Source organism: Mustela nivalis (assembly GCF_964662115.1).
Source record: "Mustela nivalis genome assembly, chromosome: 1".
Lineage (NCBI taxonomy): Eukaryota > Metazoa > Chordata > Mammalia > Carnivora > Mustelidae > Mustela > Mustela nivalis.
This window is the reverse complement of record NC_139020.1, coordinates 153,411,657-153,427,714: the sequence shown is the minus strand read 5'-3', so window position 1 is coordinate 153,427,714 and position 16,058 is coordinate 153,411,657. Positions and strand designations below refer to the sequence as shown.

General features: G+C 44.9%; 1 protein-coding gene across 7 annotated transcripts in view; it reads left to right on the top strand.

Moving 5' to 3' along the window:
* TRANK1 (tetratricopeptide repeat and ankyrin repeat containing 1) overlaps nt 1–16,058 on the top strand; it is a 139,141-nt gene that overhangs the window by 108,004 nt on the left and 15,079 nt on the right. For all 7 annotated transcript variants that reach the window (XM_082745289.1, XM_082745288.1, XM_082745287.1 and 4 more), the window contains 6 exons: nt 2,336–2,535; nt 3,039–3,176; nt 7,550–7,696; nt 9,627–9,783; nt 12,527–12,615; nt 15,888–15,991. In XM_082745289.1, coding sequence (XP_082601415.1) covers nt 2,336–2,535; nt 3,039–3,176; nt 7,550–7,696; nt 9,627–9,783; nt 12,527–12,615; nt 15,888–15,991 — 835 coding nt within the window. The remainder of the gene's footprint in view (nt 1–2,335; nt 2,536–3,038; nt 3,177–7,549; nt 7,697–9,626; nt 9,784–12,526; nt 12,616–15,887; nt 15,992–16,058) is intronic.

The window sequence follows — 16,058 nt, the reverse complement described above, 5'->3', positions numbered from 1 at the left end:
AGCTGTTTCATACAACTCAGCCCAGCTTTCCAGGTCTCTGGAATTCCTCACCAATGATGCATTTGGAAAAAAATAAAAAATCACAGGATCTTGCTGCATCTGAACAGTTCAACTTGTTGTTCTTCTGTGGTCTTATACATGGGACTTGGATTGTGTATCAAGAGTTGGCATAAAGTAATGATTCTCTTAATAGGAAATAGAGCCCTGGCCCTCGCTCATCTGTTAAGACATTTATTGAGCTCCCCTGCCTGGCACTGTGTGTGGGCCGGGTAACTGAGGCACATAACTCACTCTTTCTGTCCTCAGGACGTGGCTCCAGTGGCACCCCCTTTTCTGTTGTTGGATCTAGTAGAAGGATTTGGCATGAGGAGTTGAATGAGCCCCTCATTCCGACTGACCCCTTGGTTCAGTGCCACTGGTCTGGGGCCAGCGGCCTTTCTGATTGGCAAGAAAGAGCATGGCAGAAATAAGAGATGTTCCTGGGATTTAGGGATTTTTGATGTTTTTGCTAAGTAACCCATTAGGACAATGACTACATAAACCCCATCTTTTAATGGAGGGAAGACTATGCATATATACTTCTGTGTATGGAACCAGAAAAAGCCCAAATCATATGTACTAGATTTTAGAGATTTCTTAAAACACCTAAAGTGTTAATAACAATGTACAAGCTACATGTAAGGCCATTTGTGGCTAACATTTTTTTTTATTTCCTTTTGATCTTTTTTCTTTATATACATTAAATGCATTTATCACACACATGTATTTATTGATTATGTAGTGAATATGTACTATGTTTAGGGAATATTTCCCCTTTTTTCTCTTTTTTAAAAATTAAGATTCACATACATAACAACTACCCGCTTAAAATATGCAGTTTAATGGTTTTAATATGTTCACAAGGCTGTGCAACCGTTACCATTACCCAATTCCAGAATTTTCATCACTCCAAAAAGAAACCCTATACCATTAGCAGTCACTCCTCATTCCTGCTTACCCCCTACTTTCTGTCTCTGTGGATGTGCCTATTCTGGACATTTCATGTAACAGGAATCATATAATATGTGGCCTTTTGTGTCTGGCTAAGTGATTAACATAATATTTTTAGGGCTCCTCCACGTTGTAGGAGGCATCAGAGTTTTAATCCTTTTTATGGTGGAACCATCTTTTATTCTTTGGGTAGGCTCATTTAAAAATTATTCATCTAGTTTCTCTGGAAGGGCATTTCTGTGGATTCCCATTCATCACTGTAGTCAATACTTCTGTGCCCTTTTCTGGCCTTTGCTAAAAGAGGAGGGAACCTCAGTAACAGCTGATTTGCTTCAGTTAAGCAATTTCCATTTGTGCTCCCAACTGTATACATCTAATAATACTACTACCGGGAAGTAAAATTTCTCCTTATTGTTTGGTTATAGCAGTGGGGACATATAGGCCCATCTTATGGGGTTCTACCAAGAACATGGTGTTCTACCTGCCATCAGGCAAAGGGCACACGGCACAGAGTGAACCATGGAGAGAGACCCAGGATGCTCTGTGCTCAGTTCAACTTCAAATCCTATCACTTGGAGGTTTTTACTAACTTTTTAGATGTTGGAGTCTCTGCTTGTAAAGGTGGGGATTGTCTGATCTATATTGCTGAGCAGTCCTGATGATTAAATGGGATATTTTTATGAAGGTGCTTCTCTCAAGGTGGTAGTGTTCAGTCTGTGTGACTGGCCACGTTACTCAGAGCTTAGATAAGCAACAGGACCCAGGGAGAAAATTCTTCACAAAATCCTTTCTCCAGCTCCACAATTTTTCTTAGGCTAGACCTCTTAGCTGGGTATAAACCCAGTGGGAGGGTGATGGAGGCCTTGCCTTTGGCCCCTGTCTAACATTCAGCACTGCTGTTACCATGGCAATGTCTCTCCGGCTCCAAGCTCCAACGAGAGGATCCTAATAATTTTTGTTTTCTTACCATCTATGCCAGCCCCTTGTATTAGCATTTTAACAGCTCTAATTATTTAAATTATATTTCTGCCTTGATTTTTCTTTATGAAGTAATTTTTTTTAAAATGAGTGTAGGTCGGGAACGAGATCCAACAAAACCTTAGCAACATATCTCTGCCTTCATGCCCTGTACCAGAGCCAAAGTGATAATCTAATGGGAACTAGAAACTGACTTGCAATTATCCATACTATCAGGACCAATATTGTTTCTCAAGAAAAAAAAAAAAAAAAGCCCCAATTAAAAAAAAAAAACCACAAAAAAAGCACAAAAGCACCCAGAAACCCCCCCAGCCATGTCGTCATCATGTTGCTCCATATCTGACGTGTATTTTCTGTTTTATCTCAGGAATCCTCAATCTGGCATCTGGGGTGGTGGATTTACTTCAGTTCTATTTCCCGGAATCTTTTGATCGCCTCCCCAGGGATTCTGGCCTTTTTGATGGTCCCAAACCAACAGTCCTGGAGTCTTGCAGTGTGAGTGACTTGGCAATTTTGCTACGAGGGAACAAAAGGAAAACGCAGCCTATTGAATTCGGAGCCCACCAGGTGAGCTTCTTGGGATTGTGTGTTGTGAAATAAAAGGCAGTTTGTGGTTGACAAAAGGGTTGGGAGGCTGTATTATTCTGCGGTGTAGACTTCAGTAGGTCCTCTGCCAGAATGGGTAAATTTCAGCTCCAGGTAAAGGAGCAATTTTTAATATTTCAGCTGGTGGACCAAATCCAGGCCAGCCACTTCTTTTTAAAGCTGTTACCTGGGGCCCCCGGGTGGCTCAGTGGGTTAAAGCCTCTGCCTTCGGCTCAGGTCATGATCCCAGTGTCCTGGATCCAGCCCCGTGTAGGACCCTCTGCTTGGCGGGGAGCCTCCCAAGGCTCTCTGCCTGCCCTCTGCCTACTTGTGATCTCTGTCTGTCAAATAAATAAATAACATCTTAAAAAAAAAAAAAAGATGTTACTTGCCTCCCACAGAAGTTGGCTGAGCTTTTCCAGATCCCTTGTTGTAGAACATGATGTTTTCTCTTTCCTACTTTCTTCTTCTTTCTTCCCCCCCAGGTAATCCTTGTAGCTAATGAAATGGCAAAAGAGAAAATTCCAGAAGAGCTGGGGTTAGCCCTTGTGCTAACCGTGTATGAAGCAAAAGGTTTAGAATTTGACGATGTCCTCCTTTACAACTTTTTCACTGACTCTGAGGTATGTTATGCTGAATTCCTTTCCACGCTGTGCATGCATATATGTATGAGCTACACTTCCGCTCTGGGAAGGAGAACGTGGAGCTGAGTAGAAGTGAGTTTGTCACAGGTACCTGTTTCCGTTCTGGAGCATCACCCATTCGGCGGGGGCTTTGTGTGCTTTGATACGGGTTTTGTCAGTGGTGGTGGGTGGTTTCCCAGTGTGTCATGGTGCTGGTTCTCCCGTGCCCTGCCCTGCTCTCTCTTTCTTCTGAATGCCTGGTACCCGAGTGCCAGCTGCCAGTGTTCACTAGCTCTGTTATCCTTGACTCCCAAGGATGCTCCAGTTGGAGTGAGCTCTAAGGAGAGCTTTGCAAATGAAGGCAAGGTTAGCAGTGTCCACCCTATGAGGACAGAACTGGGCAAGTTCAGTTCATAGAAAGAGAAAACTCCGGGAAGACAAATGAGGCTTGGTTCCTGGCCACTGGATCAGGTAATGTGGGGGATGAGGACAGCTGCCCCTCCGGAGCTCCCTTCTGGCATGGCTTCACCACTGCTTGCGGCCCATGCTGACCATGGCAGTGAAAGCATCCCTGGATCGACCCCCAGGACCTCCGTGCCAGCCCACTGCTTTGACATGGCTCCTGAGTCCTTGGGATGGACTTTCTTCCCGAGCTCAGTAGTTATGGATAGAGTCACCAACTCGAGCCACTGGTTTCTTTTTCACCACTGTCTTTTGGTGGGGGCTCAGGCTGGCTGCTGACTGTGCTGGGGGGGGTCTCCTCTGGGCACTTAGCTGACTGTGTCCTGGTTCCTGTTGCAGACTTCCCACTGCACATGGTGCATGCTTGAAGGGGCTGTGGTTCATACTTAGGTGAGAAGCACCGTTAGCTTTGACCCCTTAAGACCTGCCCAGAACTGACTATTTTAAATGGAGTCCTGATTTTTTTTTTCCTGGTCTTTTAAAAAATAGAATTGCCCTGATGATACCTCTGACTAATATTCCTATGGGTACTTCATGGGTACTTCATGGTTTATAAAGTCCTCTTCCAATGCTTTGTTTCCTTTCATCCTCTACTAACCCTCTGAAGTTGTACGTTTTTCCATTACCCTCATTCTACAGATAAAGCTGAGGGTCATGGAAATTAAGTAATTTGCACATAGTAATAGTGTAGGTGCCAGAGCCTGGAGACCAACTCAGATGCTCTGATTTCTCAGTTTCGCGATCTTCCTTCTGTACTCATTTCCTTTTAAAGCCCCGCATGCAAATTGGCTTCCAGAACCTTCCACGATGAGTATATCATTGCCATACCTTAAGTGCATTCCTTTCCTATTGACTTTGCTAATGAAATCAGATGCACTTTCATTAATCCTGGAACCATTTTTATTCTCTGAGAACTAACTCTTTTTTCTCATAATACATCCATTGGTCATGGTTGGACCGAGGCTGTGCTGAAAGAGGAAGGGGTAAGACTTTGTTGTTCCTGTCCTTTATTAACTGCCAGTTGTATGCTTGTGCCAGTAAGAAGCCCAAGGAACTCTGGACTTACGGATCTGTAACTTGTGGTCAATTCTGTTTGTGAAAGAAAAATCCAGTTATTTGTCTCACCCTGATGATGGAAATAGCAAAGACCCAGATATCTTGACCCTGTGCTCCCAACCAATGGCTCAGTTTGTTGCATAAGCATAAAATAATCACAAGTGGAATCTTTCAGTAACATCCACGTCATCCCATGTGCACAATAAGACTTCCAAAAAGACTCCTTGTGTGGTGCTTCTCGATTCCTGAGGAATGTCATTATGCATTGCCCCCGACACAAAGCACACCCTGCATTTATCATCAACAGAGTCAAGACCAAAAAACATCTCATTTCTAAATGAGAGGAAGTGCTTTAATCAAAGCAGAGGAAAGACAGGATCACCTAAGTCTTCAGTCACCTGAGGTCTAGCTCCTCATGTTGGGTTTCCTTTGGGGTGACTGGCTGTAGGCTGCTGCATAATAATTGTATTTGACACGGGGGACAGTGGAGATCTCTTCTCCCCACCCCTGGCCTCTTCTTCCACCCTCGGTTTGTGTTTCTGGCAGACACTCTCTGCACATGCGTGTGGGAGTGTTCTTGTTGCCTTGGTGTGTGATTCTTCTCTTTAGAGGATTTGTTGCTCCCTGTTCAACTAACGTAGTTGCCAGGGCCATCTTCTGAGATGGGGAAGGGACCAAGGAATGGTTACACCAGATCCTTCTCTTCTAGGATTTGGCTTCATTTGGGGGAGCAGCAGTCTTTCTTCCAGTCACCCCCAAACACACCTGTGGGGACTTAGAAGGGTGCTTGCCATTTATACTCAGCCCCAGTGTAAGGACTCCCAGGGGAGTCCTTTCCTTCATACTCCTGTGTGAAATGGATAGGAGGGACTTGGAAAACCACAGCTTTTATGGGTTAATCACTTAGAGAACAGGCCCCCCCCCCCCAAGGTGAAATTCACAATGATCAGTCCCAATAGAAGAAGCTGGAAGACTTACATGTGTTCATTGTCAGGTGCTGTAGGCCTGTATTCTTGCTACAAATACACAAACTCACTCCTCAGAGGCTCTGTCTTCAAAGTACAGTGTGTTTTATTTCTGGAAACAGGTTAGTCCTGGGCCGTACGAGTGGTTTTTCCTTCTGATTCAGCAGTTTTAAAATACATTGTGTGTGCTTTACTAGCCCTCCCAAGGTTGATTGGTCTGTGCCTCATGCTGTCTGCCAGGAGAGCCTTGCAAATGTCAAAATGCTTGTGTCTTTTGCCTGCCTTCCTTGGCCAGAAATTCAGGGTGTGAACGGCTTTACAAAGAGGGCAGTCATAAATGTGTCCTGAAAGCTTTTTTTTTTTTAAACTCCCAACTACTTCAATGATTACATGATTTATATCTCTTTTCAGAATATGGTGATTAATTCCATAATTGGTTAGTAGCATAACCATCCTTATTTAATAAACAGTGTTTATATTTTTAATATCAAAATAATTTTAATGTAATAATAATTTCATTAATATTAAATAAATTAGTGCTTAAAGCATTTAACCTGATACTTATTAGTTTAAGTTATGGGGTGACTTAAAGGAGGTCATGAACTGTATTCACTCCATGTTTTCATTATTCTTGAGAAGATACATGGGTGGCAAGGAGCACCATTTTATACATGGAAAAGTAAAGGCTGAGGGGGGTTAACTAGCTACTCTCACAGGATACAGTTAAGTATGAAATCTGAAATTTCATAGGAATTCTGCCTTCTAAACACTGCATGTTTTCTGAGCATTTTAGCTATCCCAGGGTCTGCCAACCATGGTCAAGAGCCAAATCTAGCCCTCTGCCTACTTTTGTATGGCCCGTGGGCTAACAGTGGTTTTTACATTTTTAAATGGTTAAAAAAATTGAGGGAAAATAATGTTACATGACACACGAAAATTACATTAAATTCAGTTTTGGTGTTGAAAAATAACATTTTACTGGAACACACATGCCCATTCATCTACATAATTGACAATGGCTTCTTTTGCATGATAATAACAGAGTTGAGTAGTTGTGAGAGAGACCACATGGCCCACAAAACCTGAAATTTTTATCCTCTGACGTTTTTGGAAAAAAAACTTGCCAACTTCTGGTCTACATAGTTATTGTAGTTTTGTGGTTGAGTTCAGATAAAGGGACACATGGCTAAAATACCAACTATTTGTCAAGGTTTATATTAGACACTTGACATTGATTATCTCCTTTTATTTCCAAACAAACTTGGATAGTTCTGTCATCCCCATTTTAGAGAGCAAGAAAAGGAGATGTGGAGGAAATAAATAAACAATTTGTTTGGGTTCACATAGCTAAGGAGTGAAAGAACAGAGATAAAAATGTGTCCTGTCTGTTCTCAGTCTCCTATGCACACTGTACTTCAGCTCCTGAAGTACAGTGTGCATAGGAGTAATTCAGCTCCTGAATTTTGTTCCATCCTTGAGTAAATAATTTAGTTAGAAAATTTTGTCGTATATGTCTTAACAGCTGACACTAAGTGGCATCTCTCACACATTGTGAAAAGGGGTGAATGACACTGGGTTCCTCCCTCCATACTGCTTGCTGAAATTCTTTAAGCAAGAAACTTTCTGGGTGTTATAGCATTCCTCTTGGAAGCTGGTGCGCGTGCCTGGCTTCTCAGCCATCTTGGCCAAATGTCTGGGAGAGTTTCCGTGGTAGCTTCCCCTTTCCCTCCCTGTGCCACCTGAGGTCCCCTCAGAGGCTATAGGATGGCCACCTTCTTACAGCTGGGCTGGGGACCCCTAAGCCAGGAAAAGGGGCTTAATTCACCATGAGGCTGTGTGTACAGCTGAAGGGCATATTCTATTGGTTTTTAATTTGTCATTGTTGTTCAGGCTTACAAGGAGTGGAAGATCATTTCTTCATTTACGCCTTCATCATCTGACTCCAGACAGGAAAACCGACCACTGATTGAAGTACCCTTGGAGAAACCCAGCTCCTCCCAGGGTCGGTCTCTCATGGTGAATCCAGAAATGTACAAGGTGATTTTCTGCCATTTGTCCATGCGCTTGACAGGGTTGTTGGGGTGGGAGGGTGGTCAGAAAACAAGGTTTGGATGAGAAAATGAGGTTAAAAATAGAGCCCGGTACTTGCCTGGCTTTCTTGTGCATCAGCACCAGGGAGTGGAGGATGGTAGTAGGCATGGCAGGGATCTCAGTCTCTGTTTTCTCAGCAGAGAGTGGGGCTTGATGGGTGGGGCACTGTCTGAAAGTGAAAGAGGACGGGTTGTACCTACTTTTGACCTCTGGAACTCAACTCTCTTCAGAAATTTTGAAGTTGCTGACAGGGAACTCAGCTGTGAAGTCCAGGATAGTAGTTCATGGAGACTTGTATACCAGGCTTGACTGTTGTTGGGGAGGAAAAAATTTTTCTCTATCTTTTAAGATTCCTTTAGCTGGTCTGAAAATTAAATTGATATGAAACAGATTCACAGAAGGAAATAGAATTTAGGGGCACCTGGATGGCTCATTCGGTGAAACATCTGCCTTTGGTTCAGGTCATGTCTTGGGATCGAGCCCTGCATCCGGTTCTCTGCTCAGCAGGGAGTCTGCTTCTCTCTCCCTCTGCTGTACCCACTGCTTCTGCTCTCTTACTTATGGTGTGTGTCTCTCAAATAAATACATAAAATATTTTTAAAAAGTTAAAAAAGGAAAATAAAGTTTAATTATGTATGTACAGGGAATCAACATAAATATGAGATTCCAAAAACAGACAAAATGAGGTATTTATGCCATCCTGACCCAAGGAGAAGGGGCCAGGGATCTAGGGCTTCAAAGGGAAAGAAAGCAATTCACAAGAATATGAAAAAGATGAATGTTTGGTAAGCAAATGTTTGCTGGGCCATCCAGAAACAATGGGACCCAGAGAGGAATTCACACAAACAGATTTTGCTTTGGTGCTTCCTGTTTAGCACCATCAGTTCATGCATACTACAGTTATCTAGGGTGATTGCTCCCTTTCTGGAGCAGGTTCTCTGTCTAAATTCTCTTAGGCAGTCAAGGGGAAGATCAGAGGTTCTTTGTGAACCTTTTGTTTCTTAAAAATAATCAGCCTAAGATAATCTACATGCCAAAGAGATGGCAGTCCACATTTTGGGGTGACAGATTTTTCTCCACTACGCTGTGAAGGGACCCAGCTTCCTTTCCCTTCACATCGCAGCTGCCTCACTGAGAAGAAGGCCAAAGCTGAGCAGTTCTTTAGAGTTCTTGACTGATGGAGCTTGATGGAACCTTGAGAGAGTGAAAACCGAACGAGTAAAATGAAAAACTTTGGGGAGAAACTACTGCCCTGGTTTTATGTCTTTTACAAAGTGCAAAAACAAACAGAATAGCAGTTATCAGGTTATTTCAGTAAATGCCTAGAAGGCTCTACAGAAATAAAAGTTAAATCACTGCCTAGCTATGCAAACCTCTAGGTAGCCACAAATCCACTGTTGTTTTGAAATGTGCATTATTTAATCAAGTAGGGCCTCCCCACGTTCAAGTCATAACCCCCTGATATCTGTAGCCCTCAATCATGGCATAGGTCATGAGTAATGTACTAATGATAGTGATCATAGAAGTATATGACTGGCTTAATTTGTAAAAATAAGTTACAGAAATTGTGTAAGATGTAGCCATTGGGATAAATTGAGTAAAATGCACATGGGACCATTCTATATTACCTTCCCATGAACCTATGATTATTTCAAAATATAAAATTACAGCATATAAGGGCAGTCCTGTGCTAATGTTGTACTCCCTTGCTGGAGCTTCACTTATCTTTGCTGTGGCCACAGTGAGCCTCCTGTCCTGCTCATGCTTCTGCTATACTTAAATTTGGTTTCTGTATTTCACCAAAATGAGTAAGCCCATTGAAGTGTATCACATTGAAGCTGTAGACAAATGCTCTCCGTCTTTGTCCTCAATTTAGCTCCTCAATGGAGAGCTGAAGCAGCTGTACACTGCTATTACACGGGCCCGGGTTAACCTCTGGATCTTTGATGAAAACCCAGAGAAGCGGGCTCCCGCTTTCAAATATTTCATGGGAAGAAATTTTGTCCAAGTTGTAAAGACAGATGAAAATAAAGGTAAGATTTCATTAAGCTATTCTGGATTTTGGATACAAAGCATGTTACTCTCATTTAAATAATAACCCCCCCCCCCCCGACAAAACAAAACAAAACAAAATAAAACAACACATGTTACTCTCCACTTCTTATGGTGAGGTATAAAGGATATAGGTTTTGGAAAGTGCTTTCTTTCCTTCCCACATTCTTTGGAGATATGAAAGTTTGTATTTACTGCTAAGGTGTGTGGGAAAGTGTGGCTGTAACGGGACTGGGGGAGGTTAACTCCTTCAGGGAAGATCTTTTATTGGCCTTTTAAAAATGAGGGTCATGGTGGGGGCCTGGGTGGCTTAGTCAGTAGTGTGTCTTGACTCTTGATCTTAGGGTCATAAGTTCAAGCCCTATGTTGTGTGTGGAGCCTTCCTAAAAAAAAAATAAAAGTGAGGGTCCTGGGCGAGGTTGAGAGAAAATAGGCTTTGTTGGGGGAACACAAATTGCTACAGTCTTTGGACAGTTGACTGGCAATATCTATCAAAGAAAATTGTGCTGGGTTAAAAGTGACCCAGCAACTCCTGTTTCCAGGAACCTATTCTAGAGATGTTTTTGTGTAAAATCTCAAAGATACATGCACATTGAGTGTTCCTCACAGCCCTACTTGTAATTATAAGCAATTAAAACGACCTAAGTGCCCATTAGTGAGGAACTGTTCACGGTGGCTGCTCTGGTCCTAGGACAGGTGAGTGCGGGTTGTTGAGGATATGGGGACACTTTTACTTTTCCCCTTTTGCCCTTCTGTGCTGTTTGCAATGTTTAAAAAGCCAAACCAGTATTGTGTGTTGTGTTGATCACTTCCAGAGACTGGCTAAATAAAAAATGGAGTAAAGATTTCCTGATAGGATAACTCGCAGAGAAGTCATCAGCCCTTCATAAAGGAGAAAATTGTTGTCTTTGTGACTTGGCTGTTAAGTTGGCTGCTCCAGGCCCCACTTAATTTCTCTGTGGATGGGGAAAAGTGCAGGGCTCAGCCACTGTGCAGAGGTCTGCTGTTTTCCTGAGCATTTTCTGGCTAGTTTTTGGAGACTATTTCTGGTTGCAGCCAATGGCTCAGCCTGGGTCCAGGGTTAGCTGTTCTCTTCCTCGGCCCTGGCTGTTAGGTGTAATGGGGAAATTTGAAGTCTTGGAATGAAGAAACCCTAGCTTCTCATTAGAAGTTTCCACCTATGTAGCCATGTGACCTTGTCCAGGCCTACTTCCTCACCCTGGGCCTTCACTTCTTCAACAAAAAGCTTTGGGGTGGGGGTGTGGTGCTGGTTTGCTGTGGTCATTCTTAATCTTCCCTGTGGTGCCTACTCCTTTCATCCCTGAAGTAGATTCTGGCACCTGTTATAAGAGATCATCAAAATAGACAATTTTCTTGCATTTAAAGATTCCAAATGAAACAAGGTCACAATTTATTTTCTGTCTTGGTAGTGTTAAGAACACCAGAAAAAGGACATTCTTAAGTGGGTTATAAGTTGCACATGATAAAGTCTGTGAGAAAATCTGTTACCGCTGTGCAGGGGAAGCTGGGGATGAGCATTGCAACTGTATAACTTGGGTATCTTTATCATTGTGCTGGTAGCATTCACCCGCCCTATGCGGAGATACTGGGGAGCTCCCTGTGAGGACAGAATGTCACCAGAGCACAAATAGCACGCACAGAGTTAGGACAAGATGCTGCAAAGTCGTCTTTGCACACAGTGCTGCAGGGCACGGCAGAGGGCCAACAAGGAGGGTTTTGCGCCCTCCAAAGGAAGCTGGCGTGTCTGCCTGGTTGCCTACCTTGATATCCATGGGCCAGGGTATCCTGGACCCCTTCAGCCCAGATTTGACTGAATTTTATGCTGGTAGTCAGATTTCCACCTCCTTCTTGCAGCAGAGGCTGAGAAACTGCAGAGAGGGCTGACCACGGCTGTTGATGCTCAGGGGAGCTGCAGGAGGGGTTACTGATTGAGTCGCCAGCAGGCTAGTGGGACAACAGAAGGGCCTGACAGCTGGTGGTTGTGACAGTCTGTGTCCACCAATGGGGACATGTCACATTGCTTACCCTACGGGCAAAGTCTGCACGTTTGAAACTACTGTAGAACCCTGTCACCTTGTTCCTTGCTAAAACCCCTGTGTGGGAGTTTGCTAAGAACCACATGGCTTTGGATTTTCTAGGAAGAACTAGAATATTCTGTCTTCTAATCTGTCACCATAGGAGAGGAAGGTAGACAGAAGTTGAAAACTGAGCAATGTCCTTTCTTATCCCTGACTCCTCCTTCCAAAGCCCACAGCGACCTAAAATCCATCTTAAAATGAATCCTGGAAAGAAAACACAGGTATTTGTTTGCCTGGGCTGCTGTAATAAAGCGTATTGTCTTACAGTACTGGAGGCAAGATGGCCACGATCAAGGTGTCAGCAGATTTGGTTTCTTCTGAGGCCCCTCTCCTTGGCTTGTAGATGGCGTTTTTTCCGTGTGAGCCCCTGGTGTCCCTTTCTGAGTGCGTTAATCTCCTCATCTCGTAAGGACATAGATTGGACTAGGATTCACTTGAATGGCTTTGTTATAACTTCATCACAATTTTAAAGCCCCTGTCTCCGAACATTCTGAAGCATTGAGGTTTAGGGCTTCAATGTACGCATTTTTTTGGTGGGGGAAGGGGGCAAACTTCAGCCCATAACAACAAGTTTAAGGGAATAAACACCCAGAGAAGCAAACCCACTCTTCTTTTTTCATTTTAGACTTGGATGACAGCATGTTTGTTAAGACCTCCACACCTGAGGAGTGGATCGCGCAAGGAGAGTATTACGCTAAGCACCAGTGCTGGAAGGTAAGGGGAGGGGGAGGTCTTTGTGACTGGTGACCTCATCTGGCCTCACAGGCTGGTTTTCCACCATTATGCTTGTCACCATGAAAGGGTGAAGGCTGTGGTGCTTGTGCTGCTTCTTCAGAAACATCAGGCCACCCTGTGATGAGGAGAGCTCCCTGCCCAGCTCCTTCTGCAGGGCAAGCACGACAACCCTTCACTGTGGCGGAGCGTCAGCTGGACTGCCACAAAAATGAAGGGTCAAGACCTCTGGCCCACCGACAGAGCCTTCTGCTTATTTTCTTTCCCTCCTGTGCTCTGTGTTTAAACATTTTTGCTGCCATCCTACTGCATTTTAAAAATAGTCACAGATTGGTCATTTGTTTTTCAAATTGATCCGACATGGACTTGACTCCCAAGCTGAGTCTGGTGAGCAGGGATTAAGCCTTAAATCTAGACTGAGTTGACCAGTCTCAGCCACAGGCCACCCTAGTGAGCTTGCACAGCCTTCTTCCGGCCAGCGTTCCCTCTGCCGGTGCTCTGGAAATAGTGAAACCAGCACGACGAGCCCCATCCCTCTCCCAACCATGCGCATCCCTGCACATCCCACAGTTCCATGGCATGTGTGTTTCCCAGGACACGGTGGTGACGAAGTCTCCACCTGCCAGGCACAGACACTTCCAGCTCAACAAACTCATCATGGGCCCTGTCTCCTTCCAGTTCTTCCTTGTGTCACGTGAGGCTCGTCTGATAACCTAATGACTGACGCAGTGCCAAGCTGCCCGTTCCCCTGGGCAGCATCCCAGGCAGGGCTTTTCTTCTCGTAGGTCTCTTTTCTTGATCGTGAAGTCCGCTGTGGACTTCTCTTTACATCTCACTGCTTGGTGCTAGGTCACGTGCCATGCCTGTTTCGAGGCAGTCTGGGAGAGCAGTCCCATCCTGCAGGTTTAGCCCTTCATGGGAGGGAGATCCTGCCATCACGCAAGGGAGGGAGGGGGGAGTGCTGCAGGTGGTTAGCCAACAGCTGAGTTTAGCGGAATGGCTTTTGTAGTCTCAGCTGGGGGAGCCATGTCGGAACTCTGTAACCAGCCAGCAAGCCGGTCTACTTTCGGGGCGTGGTGAGCTCTTGGCTCGGATGATGGGGGTGAATGGGGCTCCTGATTCACGTGATTCATCCTCCAGCGGCAAGCCTGGCCTTGTTCAGCTGCTGCCCCAGCAGCGTTCAAAGGCAGAGGAGCACAGGGGGCCCCTTGACACCTGGCCTCGGAGCTGGCCCTGTGTCGCCTCTGCTACGTTCGTTGGCCAGAGCAGGTCACAGCCCAGATCTGAAGGGAGGGGACATAGGCAGCAGTCTTGTTGGGAGAAGCTGCAGAATTACACAGTAAAGGGGCGTGGGTGGATACAGGGAGGACAGAAGGACTGTCGCCACCTTGCAACCAGTCCCACGGGGTGAGAAAACAGAATGCACATTGTTGTGTGTTTGGGTGTGTCGGCAAATTGTTTCCGTAAGTCCGTAGTATTTACCTGCTGGAGGCTGACAGAGCTCTGAAACTTTATTCACTGCCCATCCTTGTTATAAGTTGGCTGCTGTTATAAAACCAAGATCTTTTTCGGGGAGGGAAGGGAGGGATAGTATAGTAGCAGGTACGGATATGAAATTGGAAAACTAGATAGCCTTTCCCTTTATTCCCTTCAGAACACTGTTGGTCTTAACCCAGACATGTTGCCCATGGGTGTCCAATTCTTTAAAAAAGCCTTTTGAAGGTTTGAGTCCAAAATCTTTCTATGGGAGTTGGCACAGATGAGAATGTTATAAAAAGCCTTCTCTTCACCTGATTTTATTTTGACTCCAGTAAAGGATTTCAGGACTCAGGGGATTTATTGAGTTTTTGGCTGCCTGTCAGTGAACATTCCAAAACCACCATAAAAATGGCAATCACTTGAGATTCATTCAATAAATTACTGTTGAACTGTGGGCCAAACATCATGTTTGGGTTACAGGGGTGTGATGATGAGCCGGACAGACACTCAGAAGGGTGTCCAGCTCTAGTTGTTGTAGGTATCACATGGGAGAGACTAGCTGCCTCTAGAACCACCTGTTCTGGACAGGGAGGCCAGGGAAGGCTGCTCTAAGTAGGAGCCAAGAACTGAGGCCTATAGGATGAATGAAGTTAACTGGGCAGAGAAGGGGTGGAAGAGCATTTCAATCAGAAGGACTAGCATGTGCTAAGGTCCTGTGGTGGGAAAGAGTGTGGCACAGATCTTGGGAATGTAAGGAGGTACATGAGGCTGGGGAAGCTGAAGCAAAGAGCCCAAGGGAACAAGATGTCATATTCTCTACTTAATCTTTCCCCTGCCCACACTGAGACCTAATCTTTACATGCTGGACCAAGTGTGACTTTCTGTCCTCCAGCCTGTGCTTTGAGACATGGTCTCAGCATTCCTGCTTTAGAAGAGCAACTTTCTGCTGGCAGGAATGGGGGTCCAGTCAACATTCCTGTGATGCCCGTCTGCCCACCTTCTACTTGCTCAACATAGACCTGCATGAGCCAGGGATCTAACCAGTTATCTTCTGGAATGTGTGGTGACATCATCTCCATCCCCATCTCTACCCCCATTTCTGTGCTGCGGCTGTTCTACCAACACAGTTGTTTAGCCATTGTAGTTACTGACTAGAGAAAACCTGTGTGGGATCCAGAAGAGCCACTGGGTGACTTTAGGCCCATGGCTCCATGTATACAATGAGAAGGATGAAACTTCTCACACATGGCTACTGGAAGATTAAGTGAGGGTGTTAATTATGGCAGCTTATAAAAATATATCCCGTATTGCTTTTCCATGGATTCTGGGCACTTTCAAGATTTTATTTATCTGAGAGAGAGAGTACACGCATGTGCACATGAATGGGGATGGAGGGACAGAGGGAGGAAGAGAAGCAGGATTCCTGCTGAATAGGGAGCCCAATGCCGGACTCCATCCCAGGACCCTGAGATTAGGACCTGAGGCAAAGGCAGATGCTTAACCAACTGAGCCGCCCAGGCACCTCTCTGGGCGTGTTCAAAAGGAACCTTTGAGTGGAAAAGTATTTGCTGGTAACATTACTGGGTTTTAGCCTGTGGGGCCTTTTTTTTTTTTTTTTTTAAGCGCATCAGCACATTCCTGCTCCTCGGCCTCAGGCGTGGCTGGAGTGAGAATCATTCCCTTGTCAGCGCAAACATGGCACATGTGCTTTAACCCTTGTTCTGTATGTCACGTCCATTCCCTTGCTGGGAATCAAGACTTTTTGCCCATTTTAGGTCGCAGCCAAGTGTTATCAAAAAGGAGGTGCATTTGAGAAAGAGAAGCTGGCGCTGGCCCACAACACCGCCCTGAACATGAAATCCAAGAAAGTCAGCCCCAAGTAAGACTCCCCGGGGGTCATCTCAGGGCTGCTCTGGTGAGATCAGGTGGTGGGATCTGTTGGGGCT